Source organism: Thalia democratica, chromosome 4, assembly GCF_965202585.1.
Source record: "Thalia democratica chromosome 4, ktThaDemo2.hap1.1, whole genome shotgun sequence".
Classification (NCBI taxonomy): Eukaryota; Metazoa; Chordata; class Thaliacea; order Salpida; family Salpidae; genus Thalia; species Thalia democratica.
Window position 1 is genome coordinate 22,764,459 of NC_139168.1, and position 19,216 is coordinate 22,783,674.

Here is a 19,216-nt window from a genome sequence, read left to right on the forward strand (position 1 = left end):
AGTTTAATAATCATAAAAAAAAACTTTTGAATATCAATGAAAGTTTTACTTTAAAGTATCAATTAAATAAAATGTTTAATAGTAATCAATTAAAAAAAAATGAAACCTATAATATTTAATACGTGATTTGCAATTCTCTTATACGTTATATAGATTTAACTTTTACTCAAGTATACTAAGTATTCCAATAAACGTACTACTTTAATTATAAATGCAAGAACTTAGCGGTGTTCAACTATAAATTGAATTTAAATTTTTATTGTTTATTGAAGACATTTTATAAAAAACACAAGACATTTCATACAACATAACAAAAGCTTAACAATTAACAAATATTTTTAAACCAAAATTAATTGCAATATAATCAAACAAACGGACTATTGCTAGCATGTAAGCAATAAATTATTTTTCCTCCTCACAGATAAACACATAAAGCATTGCGTTTGGAAACAAACCTAATAAGTATAAATATAATTCTATTGATTCGTTGAATTTTTGATAAAGTTATTACTCATTGTTTAAATTTAGCAATTAGTTTCAAAAAAAGGTTTGTTCAGTAGCAAAATTTATGGAAGTAATATTTTAGTGTATAACTATGATTTTGATTACTATATGGTTAGTTAAAATAGTTCATAATTAAAAACCAATTATATTCAAAATAAACATGATAAAAGCGTTAAACACAGTATGTAAATCTAAACTTGCAACAAGAAAACGTCAATGCTTTTCTAAATATTTTTTTTCAAAAAGTGGTTAAAATTATAAATACAGTAACAATAAGGCTTTTATCTTACTAAATGATTAAAACTCGTAAATTTTCAACAAACCGTGTTCCTCCAAGGAACGGTGAAAATCTGCGGGTCTGAACTCTTTCCTCGGGTACAAAGTCTTGAAACCAACGGGTCCCTCCTTGAATCTTGGTGCTTCAGGTTCCGGTTCCTCTGAATCAGAACTTTCTGCGTTTTCAGGTTCGGGATCAGAGTCACTATCATCAAAGTCCTGGCCTCTTCGATTTTGCATAAGAAGAATATAGTAAACTATAAATATCTATATTATACAAATTATATAAGCTCTTTAATAGAATCATTAAAACTTTAAGAATTGGTATCTATATAATTTTGTTAGGTTCTTTTTTAGCTAGTCTATTTCATTTACCGCAATGTTTTATAATTACTAAAATAAGTATTAGATTAGCTGAATTAATAATGGTAAAATACTTATATCCATGTAAATTTAAACTCACTAAAATAGTTTGCTCCTTACCAAAATAAATATTTATATTAATTTTAATAAATTATGCTTTAATTAAGGTAATTAATTTGTTTTTGGGGTGTTTAATTTACCACATTAACTAATTAAATATGTATAAATCTTAAAATTATGTAAATTCTTACCGCTTATCCTGCTGACTAATTATCTTTTCTTTCAACTGTTGCAGACTGAGGTCCACAGACTTTCTCATCCTTTTTGGTTGAGAAGGGCCTTGTTCTGCTTGCTGAGATGCTTCTTCGCGGCTCTTCTTCAAAAATTCTTCCACGGCGTGCAAGTTTTCGCTCGAGGAGAATGTTTTCACGTACCTCCTACCGTTTAAATCACTGACCTGGAAAATTGATCGCTTAGTTTGTTTGCGGTTGTGCTTGTTATATTTTTTTAAAATATTATTAGTTATTGGTTATCGAATTAGGTTTAAAATTTCGCCTGTTAATTATGTTAATGTCTAATGTAAAAAAAAGGCTAGTGCTACATATTAACATACTATGTTATCTTAGAAACAAAAAAATTCCAGTACGGATAATAAAATTCAGCTACTAAAAAACATCAATAATATATTTATTAGTTTAACCATAAAACTGATAGTTAATAAATGGCTTTAAATATATTTCTGTACTAGTCAATTAATTAATCTTGAAACATTTATCGGAATCTTATTTAAAGCAGAGTTATACATTAAAGTGTGCAAACATAATTATTTATTATTTATCTGCTTACTTCAACTCAGTACTTGTCAACTAACTAATCCAGAAACATTTATCGGAATTTTTATCAAAGTAAGGTTAAACATCAAAGAATGTCATATGCAAACATAATTATAACAAAACTTGAAATTTTAATCTAAGTTCAACTCACCGCGATCCTGGTCTGATCCTGTCCCGGCTTCTCCTCCTTCCTCACCGACACGCTCCCCTGCATCTCCTTCTGGATCAGCTTCTTCTGCTCGTCCCTCCTCCTCTTCTCCTTCCTGTCTTCCTCGAACATCTCCAGCGCCCTCTCTTTGGCCTCCTTCTCCTGCTGCTTCTTCCGCTTGATGTCGTCGAGAGCTTTCTGATGGTTCTTCTGGCGGAGTTCCGCTTCAGTGCTGATGAGAGTTTTTTTTTAGTAAACTATATTATTATTTTTAGTTATAGCGCATACTATCTTATCAATTAGACGGTTACATGACAATTCAAACTCGGGCAATTCAAATTCAGATAATTCTAATTCTCAAAAACATATTTAAAAGACAGTATCTCAAAAAAGTAATTTAAGTTTGATAAAAAATCATAATTAGATCTAAATAAAATTTACTAGCCACTTTTCTATTTTCCTAAATCTTAACACTTTGTAAGATCTTAAAAAAATACTAAAAATAGTTATGTTTTTAATTTATTTAAGCCGTATCTCAGAGAATATTTAACGTTTTGCAAAAAGAAAAATAATGGCTTGTAGATAGTTATAGGACCTACATATGTATTTTTTCTTATATTTGACTAACATACATTACTTTTTTAGTTGTGGCCCTTCAATTTTTTTAAGAATTTGAATTGTTCGTATTTAAATAGTAGTGCACCCTAATTAGACGTACAACAGCGTTTTTAATTTAAAAATAGTCCTCAAAATCTGGTCACTTAATTATTTTTTATAAATCTAATTGACTTTTAACCATTAGATTAGATGTTAAAGAAAAAATTCAGTTAAAATGTGTAATTGAAATGGTAGCATAATTTTTTTTAATAAAAAAAGTTTTGATTAACGAAATCATGTAAAGTTTATTGCACTGACTTTAGTTGTAAGTAAAATCTAGAAACACTTGTAAACGAGCCTATACTTAAGAATTTAAAGGCATTTAAAATTGGATTATCATGAAAGTGTTTTAAACTGTCTAACTGCCTTAATTAATTTTTTTTTTTTTTGCAATAACAGTGAAATTATTAATCAGACTCAGATAAACTATAACACTCATTTCAATTTAATACGGGTATAAACACTTTAAGTGAACCTATACTTAAGAACATAAAGCTTAAATAACTTTACCATTCCTGTAACAATTTTGTTTCAGTATTAGAAACTGAAAACAACACTCACTTCAAGTTGTTTCCAACTACGGCTTTTAGACTGGGAGTGGCTGTCATCGTCACGTGCAGCTTCGCCCTGGGAACGAGACCCAGATCCTTCAACGAGGAGCCGAAGTCCTTCCCGGTGAACTTCCTGGTGGGAAACTGGGTGGAGAAGCAGGTTCCCTCCTTGTTGCGCATCTTCAGGTAGAAGCGGACTGCAGACAGGGGCTCTGAGGATTTGAAGGTTTTTACGAGCTTAGTTCCATCGAGACAGAATATCTGTGGAGGTTTAAATGTTAGAATTTGATTTTGTGCATATTCAAATGATATGTTGTTGTGACACGCCTAAATGTTATCAGCGTCTAAATAATTCATTAACTTGAAAAATTGTTCTTACTTCTAAACTTTATAACTGTTTTTATGAAAAGTTTAACCAACTTGAAAATGTAAATATCTTAGTATTATAGAGTAAGCCAACAAAAAACGCATTAATATTCCCAATGCGATATACGTGTATAGTTTAAACTCCAAAAATAAACCTGAATTCTGGTAGTTTCTTCACTAGTTGAGGAGGGATTTAGTTTTAGTTGCGCGTTGTTCATATTTTTTTTCCAAATTTTACCTAAACTTCTGAAAGTATACATCGTACAATCATTGATAACAAAAACTTAATCCAACATAAAAATAGCAGACAATCACTAAATTATGTTTAATATAAAAGTTATATTTATACCCCACGCATAACTTGAAAAGTATAATTAGTTTCACAAATTTAAAATGTTAATAAGATAAATTAAACTGAAGTTAATAGAAATTCCCACAATGTCAATGCTTTTATTATATTTAAACCTTGAAACCTAGTATTATAACCTTAAACAGTTGGGCAAAAAAAACATTATTATTTATTTCCATTACAACAACTTATTTGAATTTTATTTTTCAATAAGCAACTTCAAATACTAATTTGTTACTTCTAGATGTTTAAGCTACAATGATCATATTTAATGTCATATGATGAGATATTGTTCTATTTTTAATTATACCTGTATAATATTCTAATTAGTAGTTGTTAGAAAGTTATTAAATACTTTTTAAGTGCTTGGCAACTACATAAAGTATTTATATTTTTCATCAATGTTGACACTTGTTGAAGCAAAATCAGACTTGATTTAGCCACAATTAATTTGTTTAATAAAACAACAGGACTTTGTACATAGAAAAAATGTAATTTATAATTAAAATACTAAAAATAAATGTTGAATAGGTAAACACATAAATTAATCATGTAAAATTAGCATACATTCGTTTAGGGTTTTAGGTTAAGTTAAAAATGTATTCATATACATAATAAAAACTAAGTTGGTTTACATAAAAATAGAAACTATAAATATAAAAACTTGTAATAATATAGAAAAACTTTAAATATATAAACAAGTATATTTTGATCTGAAATATTTTAAAATCTTTTAATACTTAAAAGAAAAAAAACTAAAACTCCTAGTCTGTTGTTTGGAGGCAGTTTAATAGTTACTCAACTGGCAAATAGTTTTTCAAAAATTAGACAAACTACAAAAACATGGCAACCATGTTTTTGAAACTTTCAACTAATCTTATTTTGATTTATATAAACTTATCTTAAGTAAGTTTCACATCTTAAGATGTTAACTTTAATTACATAAGATAATAAAATTTAGCTTTAAAATCCCTAAACTAGACTGAGTATATAAGAATAAATTAAATTAAGTAATAATTGAAAATACTTCTTTAAGCTATCTTTGAATAATTTGTTAAAAATAGCCTTACTAGTTTTAGCTTTGCTTTGCAAAGAAACAAGCCTATGTCAGCTTAAATTTTAATAAGTTTAAAACAATCCTGAACTTTCTAATTTCGCACAAATATTTCAAAAATGTTAACTTATGATTTTAAAATACATCAAAATAGAATTACTAGTTTTAAAGTACTTGGGAGTTCGATTTAATGCAACCAGATTCTTATAATTTTACTTTGTTGTTATATATATATATATATATATCTACAATGTGTTTTTTGTTTTATTCTTTAAAAATCTTACTTTGTTCTTTATTCGTTCTGAGGAGATGCATAAAGCATCGAAACTAAGTAAACGATTTGAAAACTAGTTGTTTTTTTATATATTATAAATGAATATATATATATATATATTATTGTTATATGTCATATATTATTATATCTATTTATATATGTTAGATTGTTATGTACATTGTTATATATTTATTAACATTGTAATTCTATAAATTAAAGAAGAAAATATAAAGTTACTTACAGCTTTTTTTATTGTTATTGCTGTTATATTGATCTTAAAAATTCACTAAAATATTTCAAATGCTATTTTCCATGACTGTTACATACCTTTTTAGATTTTGTTTAAGCCCTGATGAGGCATTTGACCAAAACTGAATTTGCAAAATATAATTCATTGAGAAACAAATTCATTATTTTTCCTCTAGTAGTTGAGATCTTTTTTTTGTTTTCTTAAAACTAAAACATATAGTAATTCTACTTTGATATAGATAATTATTTTTACTACATTTGATTGAAAGCCGTAATTAGTTATAACAAAAGATATCAGTTCTATTGTTTAAGACATCTTTTTTTTTGTTTATTATCCAGTTAAGCTTAAATAAATACATTATTTTCTTTTTAATTTATACTTTAAAACTTTAATATTAACTTAAATTAACTTTGCTAACTTGAATATATAATTAATTTAACATATACTAATAAAAAATAATAACACAAGTTAAAACTTAATGCACATTTAAAACTTTAAAATTTATAATTTAAATATTGTTTATAACTCAGCTACCCAAAAGTCGGAATGAAAGAGAAGTTATAAATCTTTAATAATAAACTAAAACTAAGAGAAGATAAGCCTCTTAAAACTCTCTTAATTTTCTTGCTGTTGACATTAAAACAATTTTTATAACCAAAATAAGAGAATACTAGACTTTCTTATAATTTTAGTAAGGCAAACTTTGTATTTTCTTGAAGTTTAATGAACAAGTAAGAGCATTAAGGAAATCTTTAAAAAAAATGATAAGCTCAAATTATATTTAAAAAAATATTCTTGGTTAATTTAAGTAGCCTTTAAATTTTTAGAAAAGTAGTTTAAAATGTATAGTTATGATAGAAACTGCTATCTCGATAAGATCAACTTTAAAATATGTATGATATTTGCTAGCACCCTTAATAATGTTAATAAAAAAAACTTTTTTTAAAGTTTTTGGAAACTTGAACTTTAATAAATTTAATTCAAATTAATGCAGAAAATAGTATTGATTTTTGTTTTCTTTGAATCATATAAATTAAAAATTAAAAAATTTTTAAACCTGTTATACCACTAATTAGAAAATAAAAAAATATGAAATACTTGAATAACTTTAAAATTGAATCCTATAATATTCAAAAACTTAATAGCTGTTTTTTTAAAACTATTGTAAGCTAAAGATAAAAAAACTTTCTTTAGTATAACTAAAACTCAATAAATTTTTAAGAAAAAGTTTAATTTAATTTATTAAAGATTATCAAGAAATATGAAGAGAGGTAAAAAATTAGTTTAATTATCAAAAACAAAAAAAAAAAGATTAAACTAATGAAGTTTCACTGACTAAGTTTTAAAAATAAATCTTAGACTAGTATTACAAATATGTATATTTATATATAAAATTAAAAAAATTGAGCGTTTTTCAGAAAAGTTTATTTTTCAACTTACATTTTGTCATTTGAATGTGTAACAAATACTAAAATAAACATGTGATTTTTTTTTTGCAAAATGAGAGTTGTGAAATAAAAAAAAGTTTGTTCGTTTACCTACATAACAAACGAAAGAAAAAAAAAACGATTTAAAAAAAAAAAAACACTAATCTTTTCATACTTCAGCAACTTAGTTAAGACTGCATAGTATTTCAGTGATTATAACTTTTTAAAAATATAAACAACATTTTATTGATTCAAAACCTTTAAGACTCTTACAGTTTGAAAATTTTCTACAGTACTAACTAAACTTTGAACTGAAAAATAAGAAACAAATATTTAATAAATTTTAATGCTATCTTGACAAATAACATAAACTATTTTCATTTAGAAAACAAATCTATTAAGCCTCAATAACATTCGATTTTTTTTAGATCCAAAATTCGCTTTGTTTTGTTGTTAAACAGTTAAAAAAACATTAAACTAATACTTTCTGTATTATTTTAGACTGTAATGCTTTAAATTGCTTTAATATTTAAATTGTTAGTGTAGATTATAAGTAGTTATAAGTTCTTTATACTTATTATTACATTGCTTAATTTTTAAATTTAAATTACTTTTTAAAAATAAAATAAATAATAAGTATAAGAGCAATAAAACTTTAAATTCCTACTAAAATATATAAAATCTTTGTGAAATCTAAAGTTTTATAGTTAATACAAATATAAACTATAAAATGGATGTTTTCAGTCTTTTTATGTAAGGTAGCATACATTTTATTTGTTTTATAATACAGTACTTTTTGTATTTAGTTGTTTACAAGACACTTAAGCAAAAATAATAAGTTTTTACTAATTTTTTTGCTAGAGAATTTATTTTTAAAGTAAAAGTATGAATAAGTAATTAAATATAGTTTTAAATAATAAATAAAATTTTAAATAATTTTATACATAATACAACTATATTGTCAACATCTTTTCATATATTTTTAAAAATAACTATTAAATATACCAAATAGGTTTTGGTTTTAAATTTACTGATCTTAATTTATTTGTTTTAACTTTATCTCAAGAAGTTTATTCTATTGAATCTAGAAAAAAAAATTAATAATTATATAAATGAATAAGTTTAGATAAACAGTGTTTGTTTTTGATTTTAAACATTTAGTTGTATAAATTAATACATGTGCAAAAAATAGAAAGCAACTACTTTTTGAAATGAATTTAGTATATTTTACTAACATATACTTTTTTAAACAATTAATAATCGATCTTAAATTCTACTTTAAGTTCATTTTTTATGTGATAATTTAGACACATTTATAAAGTTTTAGTTTAAATCATGACATTTAACAAATTAGAAACTTCAAAATAATAGTTTTTTGAAGGGAATAAATGTGTTTAACTATAATAGAGCTCAAATTTAACAAAAAGACAAGTTAAAAGCTTTTTGTTATACTTTATAACCTTTATTTTTGAATTACTAAGTTGAACCATCAAATAAAAAAAAACTTATAATATATTTTTTTATAGTTCACTGTAAAATTAAAAGTTTACATAGTTTTAGTTTTAATAACTTATTTTTGACTTCAGAGTGGCTACATATTAAAACTAACTAAGAACTAATAAGCTCTGGTTACGAGAAAATTATCAAAGTTTATGAACACTGAATACGTAGAAAAAAAATTGTATATAAACTTGAAAATCATAAAGAAATTCATTACTAATAATTTCATTCAGTAGAACAGTTGAAGTAGAAAAAACTTTCTGTATACACTGATCAAGTTTGGTAAAATTTTTTTTTTATAACTTAGATAAAGAAATGTTTGAAAATCAACTGTTCTAGAGTTAACTCAATTAATCATGTTTTTGTTTTAAAAGTTATTAATTATAAAGAAAATATTATTGTGTTAATATGCTAAAACTAAAACTATTTTAAAAAGCTGAAAAATTTGTAGGAGTAATTTTCAATATAATTAATATTCTAATGAGTTTAACACCCTGTTAACTCTAAGAAAAAAATATTTAATGATAATGATACTACTTTGTATAAGAAATTAAATTCTTCAAGTGGGTTTTTTTTTCTCCATGTGTGGAACTCGAACTTAGTTATATTTTTTTATACAGTTTTTATTTAGTGAGTTGAATATTTTCATAGTTGTAAAAAATCCTGAATTCTGGAAAAACCTGGAACTTGACAATTAAGCCTAGAAAAACCTTGAATTTGAAAAGTTTTGAAAAACCTGAAATGTTGAACAACAGTCACTAAAAGTCTTTTAAAAAACTAAAAGTTTAAGTAACTTTTACATTTAAAGTATGAAAATTTAGATTTGCCACAAAAAATCTATCATGTAAATTTTTTTTTGTAATCATCAAACATTTTTTCATAAAACACACATTTAAAATAAATTTACAGTAATTTTTAATGTTTTTGTACTATGTACTTAACACAGTTATTAACCTTAAAATTAACTTTAAACAATAAATTGACCAAAAAACTTATACTTAAAATTTTTTTGTTAAATTCAGAAAATCTAGAAAGAGTTTCTAAAAAACCAATCATAAACTTGTATCTTTTACCAAAAAAACTATAGTTTATTATTCCTTTATTTCTAAACTAGTCATTTAAAAAAATACTTTATTTCAAATGATGATAGTTTTTGTGGTGTAAAAAAAAATGCATTTTAAAACTTAATAAATTACTATTGTCCCGAAAATAATAAAATAATCTAAAGTTACTTAATAAAAAGAATGAATATTTTATCAAAAAAAAAAACTAATATTAAAATTTAACTAAAACAACCTGAAAAAAATCTTTATAACTAAACAAAAAACCATAAAACTTCTAAATTTAAAGCAATTTTTTTTATGTAAAACAATAAAATAAAGATTAAAAAAAGTTGAAAAATTTAATTTTTAGCAAAAAAAAACACCTTTATTTTTGTTTTTTAACAAAATGTGTTTTGTAATCAATAAACTATATTTAATTAAAAAACAAATAAAAATAGGTGGATTTTTTTGAATTTTTTTTTTTCAATTTTCTTTCCTTATCTTTATTTTATTGTTTTACATAAAATAATTGCTGAAAATTTAGTAGTTTTTAGTTTTTGTTTAGATATGAAGATTTTTTTTTCAGGTTAAATAGTAAAATTTAAAACTGAATTAAAACACCTAGTTAAAATACAATCTTAAAACTTTTTAATTAAACAAGACAAGAAAACATGTACTATAAAATTCAATAAAAAAATCAGAAAACCTAAAATAAAATTTTAAAGACTAGTAGCCACCTTAAAATAAATTAAGAAGTTCTTAATAGAATTTGTATTTAAAATAAAACTTCATAAATAATTCAAGCTATTTCAAAATTTTAAGATGCCTTTCAGACCAAGGGATCTAATATTCACAACAAAAGTAATTGTAATAAACTTATTTACGGAGGAATAAAAGGCTTTAATGATAATTAGTAATTTTCAAATTTATACTTAACTTGAAAACAAAAAAAAGTTGTAATTAAATAGTTTAATTTAAACTTTGAATGTTGCCACACTTGTTAAATCCTGTACAATACTAATGAAAAAATTCAATGAATCCACTTCGAGCTGTTTTAGTTTCTTTTTTATACTAAATTAAAAAACTAGTTATTCTAGAATTATATTAATGTTATTTACCTGACATGACTATAATCTTTTAGGTTAGTAATTCACTGCTGATTGCAAAGTAAATATTTTAAAACGCAAGCTTATTTTAGTTTAATTATACTGTTAGTAAGAAATTTCCATAAGTATCTATAATAAAATAAGACAAGTAAGCTTGAACTTCAAAGCTTGGAAGAAATTTTAAAATACTAGTTGCTACCTTGAAACCAGTTTAAAGTATTTCTTAAAAGCTTTTCATTTGAACTCTTACTTATTTACAAGTTAAAGTTATATTTAAGTATTTAAATAATTTTCACCAAGGGCTTAGTAGATTTAAAAATTAACAACTAGAATTCCTTAAAAACAATTTTTTTTTAATGTCTCAAGTTGCTATTACTCGAGTGGTAATTTATTATTTATTTATTTATATTCAAAAACAAAATATAAAGTTGCAATAAACGAATTAAAACTTAATTTTTAATTTAGTCACAGACTTAAAAATCTGCTCAAGACTGTCAAAAAATTTCATTAGAACATTTCTGCTTTAAAGCTGTCTTAGTTACTTATTTTTATATGTATCTAAAATAATATACTTTTTAAATAAACATTTTATTCAATGTTATCTAATTTTGCATAACTATAAAAATTTTTAAGTTAATAATTTTTTGCTGATAAAAAAAACTAAAAATTTAAAACACAGGCTTGTTTTTGGGTTTTGCCTCTAATTTTGAAATAGTTTTTGGTGTTTAATACTTTTAAATGAGTATTAGAAATACTTGTCATAATTATAACTAAACTAATTGAAGCTGTTTACTAAAAAAGAGTCACTTTAAATCCGGGTTTCCAAAGCTTTTTTTCAAAATAACTTAAAGAAATAAGAAAAACTATTGCAAAGTTTCAAATTAAGGCCTCATGGCCCCCCTTTAGCCTCTTTGCTACTCGTGGCCTACAAAACTTCTGTATGGCCCCCAAAATGGCCACTTTGCCAAGTTTGGGAAACCCTGCTTTAGATCAAAAGCTTGTAGCTCAGTATTCTTCTAATCAAAACAAAAGAAAATTTAAAAAAAAATCATTCTTTGGCCACTCAGGGTGTTACTTCATTTAATGTAGCAGCTTTTATCAATGTATAGTTTGCTAATTACTAATCATGCTCTTAAAAAAAGTAACAAAGGAAAAACATCTGAGATTTACATTTAACTTAAATTAGTAAAATTCGTTTAAACCAATCAAAAAGCTTGTAAAATTAAAAACACTTTTTAGACACTTACTAGAATTTAAACTAAATTCAGGACAGAAATTTTCATTGTTGTTAGAAAAACAGTTTTGTGCAAAAGTATAAGTACTTTCTTTTTTTATAATTTATAATTTATATTTATTTTGCTTCTTTCATACATAAATTTTGTCATTAATGATAGTGGTAGAAATACTATTCTTTAAAATATAATAAAAAAAAAAAAGTTTGATTTATATTGCAATTTTGTAACATGGTTACATAGCAATTCAAATTTGGACAACTGAATTCAGACAATTCAAATTCTTTAAAAATATTTAAAAGACTATATCTCAATAAGTTATATTAATTTAAAAAAAAAAAAAACGTGTATGTAGATCTTATTAATATCTACAAGCCACATTTATTTTTTTTTTAAATCTTAAATATTTTGCGAAAAGAAAAAAATTGCCTGTGTATATTGGTAAGATTTACATATGCATTTTTTTTAGACAAATACACATTACTTTTTTATTTATAGTCGTTTCAATTTTTTTATTAAGAATTTGAATTGTCAGAATTTGAGTTGTCCGAATTTGAATAGTCGTGCACCCTCGTAACATATATATATATATATATATATATATATATTTGTTAAAATTAGTTAGTTATTATCATTTATATATAGCTCTTAGTTGTTACATTGAAATTTTTTTTTTTGTATATTCTAAAGAAAATAAGTTTCTATTTTTAACTAAAACATTAATTTTTTTTTACAGTTTATACTGATTGCTCTAAAAAAAACTTATTATAAAAGTTATATAGTTTACATTATACACAACCTGTAAATGTAATAAATGGTGAAATACGATACAATGATTGACATAAATATAGTATTAACATCACTTTAACAAACTTGAACCAAACCTGAAATTAATAACATGGTGTTAATTTAATCGAAAATACATTGAAAGCACAAACAATTAGTAGTACAAGTTAAAAATAGCTTAATACTTGAAGAAGTTTCGAAATATATTTTGTTAATTAACGTACCTATTACTTATCCTTAATAGCATCTTGTGAATAGTTTGTTATATTTTTTAAGACTAAGTTTAATATAAAAAATGGAGCTTAACAGCTTTAAATGTATTCTGTTTCTACTACTATTTTTTAAATAACCCTTTATCTTAAACTATAGTTTACTTAGGGAAATATTTAAAGGTTTTTATTTGATATACTATTTTTTAAATGATTTGAATGTCAATCTAAATGCCTATTCTTAGAAAATTTTATACAAAAACAAAATGTCTCATTTAAAACAAATTTGCTGTCCTGATCATCCGGAAGCCGCTCTGATTGAAGACTATCGAGCTGGAGATATGGTATTTAATTTTTTATTATTATTCTTAATCTCTCTTACTTTTATATACTATATCAAATATAGATACTCTTTTTATGTTACATAAAAAAGTTAATGTTACAGGTGTCTTATTTTTATACAGCATGTTTTTATGGTATTCAAAAAAGTGGTTTTTATAAGTGTGTCTTTTTATTAATATTTTTTTATAATATGTATATCGTGTATATTACAGGTTTGTCCTGAATGCGGTCTCGTTGTTGGCGACAGGACTGTTGACGTGGGTGTTGAGTGGAGAACGTTTTCCAAGGACGGTAAAAATGCTACCAAAAACAAGGTGGTATCAATTATTTGATTTATTTGGTGTTTGCCCGTTATGTTTTAGTTTTAGAATTAGATACTTTTTATTTAAAAATATATTACTATACGTTTCCAATATTTATAATTTCTTAAACATATTTGATTTTTTTGAAAACAATTTTCAAAATTACATTGACATAAGTTAAGTTATGAAATATTTGAAATATGCAAGTTAACAGCAACTGGCTACATATACTTTTTGTTATTAAGTTGCGTTCACATAGCTCGTCAGTGATTAAAAACTACAAATCTCTGAAAAATTATATTTAAAAATCATACAAATTGGGCTGCTAATTATTAGTTAAGCTGTCTTTAACTTGTAAACTACTCATTTACTAGCTAATTCTATACAGGACATGTCCCGTGTTGGAGATAGGGGAAATCCCCTTCTGGGAGGAAGCGATCTCTCCACAGTCATTGAAGTAACTCCTGGAGATCCCGGTGCTTCAGGTTTTATTTTTTATTATAAATTTTTAAGAAGGTAGTAGTTTTTTTTTTTGCTTATTTTAGTTTAACAGCTATTATAGTTAATTGTGCATTTTTATGGTATGTTTATATATAAAATGTTTTGCATGTTCTTGACTTTTTGAAAAATGATCGTAAAATAAAACAAATTAAATATATTGTATGTTAGTCAACTAAAATTTTTCTGTATAATAAAAATTCTGCTTGTAAGAGCCTCTCCTAATATTGCAATTTTTAAAAGCTAATGTTTAACCGAGAAACACAGACTAGTTTTAGTTTTTATAATGGTAATAAATCAAACTTATAAGCAAGTTATCAAATATTAATTATTATAAGCTTTAAATACTGTGGTTAGGTGAATTGTACAATTTTACAAGTTAGGTGAAAATTTGAAATACCAGAAAACTACTTATAGCTAATACTATAATTCATTGTAAATAAATGATATTTTCTTTAAATATAAATTTTTTTACCCTCAAAAGATTGTTGTATATCTAAGTATCACTTTATTTTCTACAGGATTTTCTAAGAACAACAGAAGAACAGTGTCTAGTAATGACAGAGTGCTCATAAATGCATTCAGAGAAATAGCGTCCATGTGCGACAGAATCAGTATTACTACTGAGATCAAGGTAGTTTAGCAATTTTTAAACATTTTTTTCAGGCCGTTTGATAAATATAAATGTTTTAGAACATGGCTTGTGAAAATTTAACTCAACTTTAATTTGCAAAAGTATATAACTGCAGAGATCAAGGTTCAACACAACTTTTAAGTTTTAATTATCAGTTTATTAGCAAAAATGCGATGTTAGCAAGATTTATGCATGTTAAAACAGACTTGATTTAAATACTTTAAACTAGATTACACCGCATGTTTTTCATAGGGCAAGTAGGTCACTAAATAACGTTTAGTATAAAAAAGGCAAAATAATTTCAAAACTGTAATAAACGCACTTTAATATTCATAGTAAGGGCAAACTTAAAACAGTATAATACTAAACAAGCAGCTAGTGATACAAAATAAGAACAATGATACATGTGTGCTACAATGACAAATATTATTAATCTAGCAAGGGTTTACCAAACTTTTTTTTAAAATGGCCCCATTTAATAAAATAAAGTAAGCTATAGTTCCCTCCAACTGCAATTCTCAAAAACTACCAATAAAAATGCGTGAAAATTTAGACCTCTGTAATTTCTTTTTTTTTCAATTTATCTAGTATAAATTTAAAAACGTCTAGGACTTTTTTTTCGCTGGCTTTAACCAAATTTCAAGCTATGACCATATGGCCCCTTTGTGTCTTTATGGCTGCTAATTGCCCCTAAATTTCTGTAATGGCCCATTTTAGGAAAACGGGTCAAATGTGCGCGAAGGATCATTTTGCACGCGAGTAAAAATATATAAAACACATTATGTAAAAACAAGAAAAAAAAACTAATTTAAAGGTTACCGACTGAGGGTAAGGGCTAAGAGTAACAAGGATAGTCAAAATAATGATTAAAAATATAACTAATAATAAATAAAATAAAACAAACGAGACACATAAAAAAATCATCGACCCAGGGTAAGGGTTAGGGGTAATAGATATAATAAAAAAATAGAAATTATTAAAAAAATAAAATTATACAAACAAGTAAATAATTTAATCCTTAAAAAAATGTCTTCGTGCAAAAGAGACCCTTTGTGCACATTTGACTTCTACCCCGCTCTCGGAAACCCTGATCTAAGCAAACTGTTACAATATAAAAGTGAAAAAAATGTTTTAGGAAGCAGCAAACAAGCTGTTCAAGGAAGTTCACGAGTCAAAAACAATGAGAGGAAAGAGGAATGACTCCATAGCTGCTGCTTGCCTGTACATCGCATGCAGGCAGAAGAATGTACCACGCACTATCAAAGAGGTGATGCGTTAAATATTTAATTTTGTTATTAAGCTTGCTGATGTATTGTGGTTTTGGATAAACCACACATTTTTAAAAAGGTAATCTTTTGAATGTTTATTCAAACTTTATAATATACAAAATATGATAGTGCGTTGCATAGTATTTCAGAGAAATCGCTATTTCTTATATAAACTTTATGAATAAATCTGTGTTTGTTCAAAATGTAATTCTAACAGTATAGCTATGAACACTAAATATATTTAAGTAGATTTTACCTTTTATTTGTCCTTTTTAAGGTGGTAATACAAAACTAGTTTTTACAAACTTTGTATTGCTGTTTTACACTACACAAAGACAAACAAACCGCTTTTAGTGCTATTAATTACAACGAATAAAATTATCATATTTAACGAACTAACAGATAGTAGCTATATCTCGGGTATCCAAGAAGGAAATCAGTAAAATGTTCAAACAGATTTGTCGGAACATAAAAACTAAAGTTAATTCTACAAATACCTTCGATTATGCAGTGAGTAAACTTAATTAATTAAGAAATAAAGAAATTATTCAGATTTAAACAGTACTGATCTAAAAACTTTATAACTAAAACTAAATTTTTAAACAAAAAAACCATTAAAATATGTAAAATTTTTTTTTTTTTTTCGTTAAGAACTACATTTGTGGAATAATGGGCAAACTTAAATTTCGAATGTTTTTTTTTAGTTTTCTATCATTCAGTCTGCAAGCAAATATTATTAGAAACATTTATTCAGGACCGTTTCTGTGGCAAACTGGGATTGCCGTTTAAACTGAGGCATGTTGTGAAGACGGTAGCTGGTAACGCGACTGAAAAGAACTTGGTTCGTAACCGCACCCCTCTGTCGGTTCTTGCTGCTGCTATTTTCCTTGTGGCTCAAGCATCAGGACACAATAAGTCTCAAAAAGGTTTGTAATTGTTAAGCTGGTTTCCATAAAAAAATGTTGACTTAATTTTTCATCAGGCATGTTATATTGGCTTCATATTTTTTATGAAAACTAAGATAGTTTGAAAGTGGTTTTTAATACAGCTAGTACATTAGTATTTATGCACTAAAAAAACTTACAAAACCCATTGATTTAGTTATTCTTTACTTAATTGAAACTGTTCTTGTTTTAAAACTTTTTTTGAAATAATAGAGGCTTAAAATTTAATATTATAAATAAGTTAGAATTGCCCTTTTTTACAGACTTTGATATTTAGTATTAGTCGTTTTAAGAATCTATTTTCTTAAAGTAAACTTTAAAAGTTTGAATGTTTTCTTAAGCCAATTTTATAAACTTACAAGCTTTAATAAAAACAAGGTTGTATCTTACAACTGTCATTTACAAAATTGTGATTTATTCAGGGTAGCCAATTTATCTGGAATCCTAGTAAAACCTCGAATTTAATAGTGTAGGCTATAAAAATTTTAAAGTAACAGGAATTTGAAATATTTGGAAATAAAACCTGAAAGAGCCTGTAATTTTCAACTAATATTACTAAAAAAAGAGAAAACTTAAAATTTTGATTTTTTTTTATGTTAAGTAATGAAATTTCAATACGACACAAAAAACCTATCATGTAAACAAAGTTTTAGATTTCAATTAGCGTTACAGCATCTTTAAAGCATATTTTCAATGTTTTTTTACTGTTTAACAATTTTTTTTTACTTTAAACTTAGTTTAGATTTGAAATAGACCAAAAACAAGTACTTTAAAAAACCCGGAGAAAATTTGCTAAAAACCGGTAGTCGACCTCTTTATTTTCAATTAAACTGTAACATAAACTACTATATAAATTACTAGGACATTTAATATAAAACTACCGAAACTTAAAATAGCTTTAAATTAAGTCATTCCATCAAGTAATGGTCTTCAACTTTTAAAAGCTTTGAACAATAGACCATAAAAAATATATATCATTTTTAAAGATCAACATTTTTTGATTTGAGTTTTTTATCAATATTTAACAAGTTAATAACAGTAAATTTATTTTATAAACATTTTTGATTTCAACGGATAAAATAAACGTCTTTAAAAAAAAATTTCAACATCCTTATATTATCATAGAACACCATGAACACCACTGCTTTAAGCAACTAGTTAACTGAGACTATTTAGGTTTAGCTTATAAGCTTGTAGTACTTTTATTTATTTAGGAGCAACATTAAGAAGATCATTAACCCCATTACCATTTATTTTTAATTTTTATCACTTATATATATTATTTGTATATTTAATGCAGAAGTTGGGGATATTGCCGGAGTTGCCGAATCTACAATCCGAGCAACCTACAGAGAAATCGTAGGACACATAAAGCAGCTGTTTCCTGCAGACTTTGCATTTGTTACTTCAATTGGAAAACTGATGCTGCTGTGATCGAAAGAAAAAATATCTCGTTCCTTTTACTTTGTAGTGCAATAACAATTTGAAGTGCAGTTTAATATGTATACTTTTGATGTCTTTATTTTATTTTTAGCAAATTTGAACTGCTCTACAAGTACTACGATAAAAACTTTATTTGAATAAACGTCTAAAGTCGTGATATTCACGTTTTAATAAACAAAGTCGTAAAGTTTTATTATTAGTATGTTTCTGAATCTAATATTGAACCAAACGCAGTGTATAAACTAATTGTAGTTACACAAAACATGTAAAATCTTAAATAAAAAAGTATTTAAGCAAATTGTAGTTTAATATTCTATTGATTTTATATGAATTTAAACCTTATATTTTATATGAATTAAGTATAATTTAAACACTATGTTGGTATTTGAGATAAAAAGTAAATGGTTCCAATTTAAAATCTATTATTAACACTTTATGTATGTGTTATCTACTTTTGACTTTTTTTAGACTATAAAGATACTGCTCGATCAGTAAAACCAAGTTAAACTAAAGAATTTTTTTGCTTAGTGGATAGATCTAGAAATAGGATGTACTCAATGATCAGGTCATTTTACTTGTGAGTTCAATTAAAGAATTTTTTCTAAGTTTCGAAATTTAAAAAAAAAATATTCAAATAATTTTATTAAAAAAAATTTTTGACGCTTAAAAGATAATTGATTCAAAACTTTTTAAAAGTTGTGGATAAATAATTAAGCTGTAAGGAAACTTAAAACTAAATGCTTAATAATTCTTTTAAGTTGCTACTTGACCTATTCGAAAAAGTAAAAATGTTTCAAAATGTTGATAGTAAAGACCAAATAGTTATACCGCGCATCAAAATTTTTTTGAACAAATTA

The 19,216-nt window shown here is 24.9% G+C and overlaps 1 protein-coding gene across 1 annotated transcript; it reads left to right on the forward strand.

Annotated features, from left to right (window-relative positions):
* The first annotated feature begins 11,653 nt into the window (after window positions 1–11,653).
* Window positions 11,654–18,350, forward strand: LOC145833134 (transcription initiation factor IIB-like). Its single transcript, XM_082940336.1, has 9 exons — window positions 11,654–11,701; window positions 13,174–13,272; window positions 13,483–13,561; window positions 13,947–14,057; window positions 14,592–14,704; window positions 15,840–15,971; window positions 16,375–16,482; window positions 16,727–16,898; window positions 18,217–18,350. The coding sequence occupies exons 1-9, from the start codon at window positions 11,654–11,656 to the stop codon at window positions 18,348–18,350; spliced, it is 996 nt and encodes a 331-aa protein (XP_082796462.1).
* Window positions 18,351–19,216: the final 866 nt, after the last annotated feature.

Excerpts from the sequence above, each read along its gene's own strand:
- LOC145833134 (XM_082940336.1), top strand. The coding sequence starts at position 11,654 with ATGGCCACTTTGCCAAGTTTGGGAAACCCTGCTTTAGATCAAAAGCTT. Across the intron at positions 11,702-13,173 it reads CTGCTTTAGATCAAAAGCTT|AAAATTTTATACAAAAACAA; the intron begins GTAGCTCAGTAT and ends GCCTATTCTTAG. Across the intron at positions 13,273-13,482 it reads ACTATCGAGCTGGAGATATG|GTTTGTCCTGAATGCGGTCT; the intron begins GTATTTAATTTT and ends TGTATATTACAG.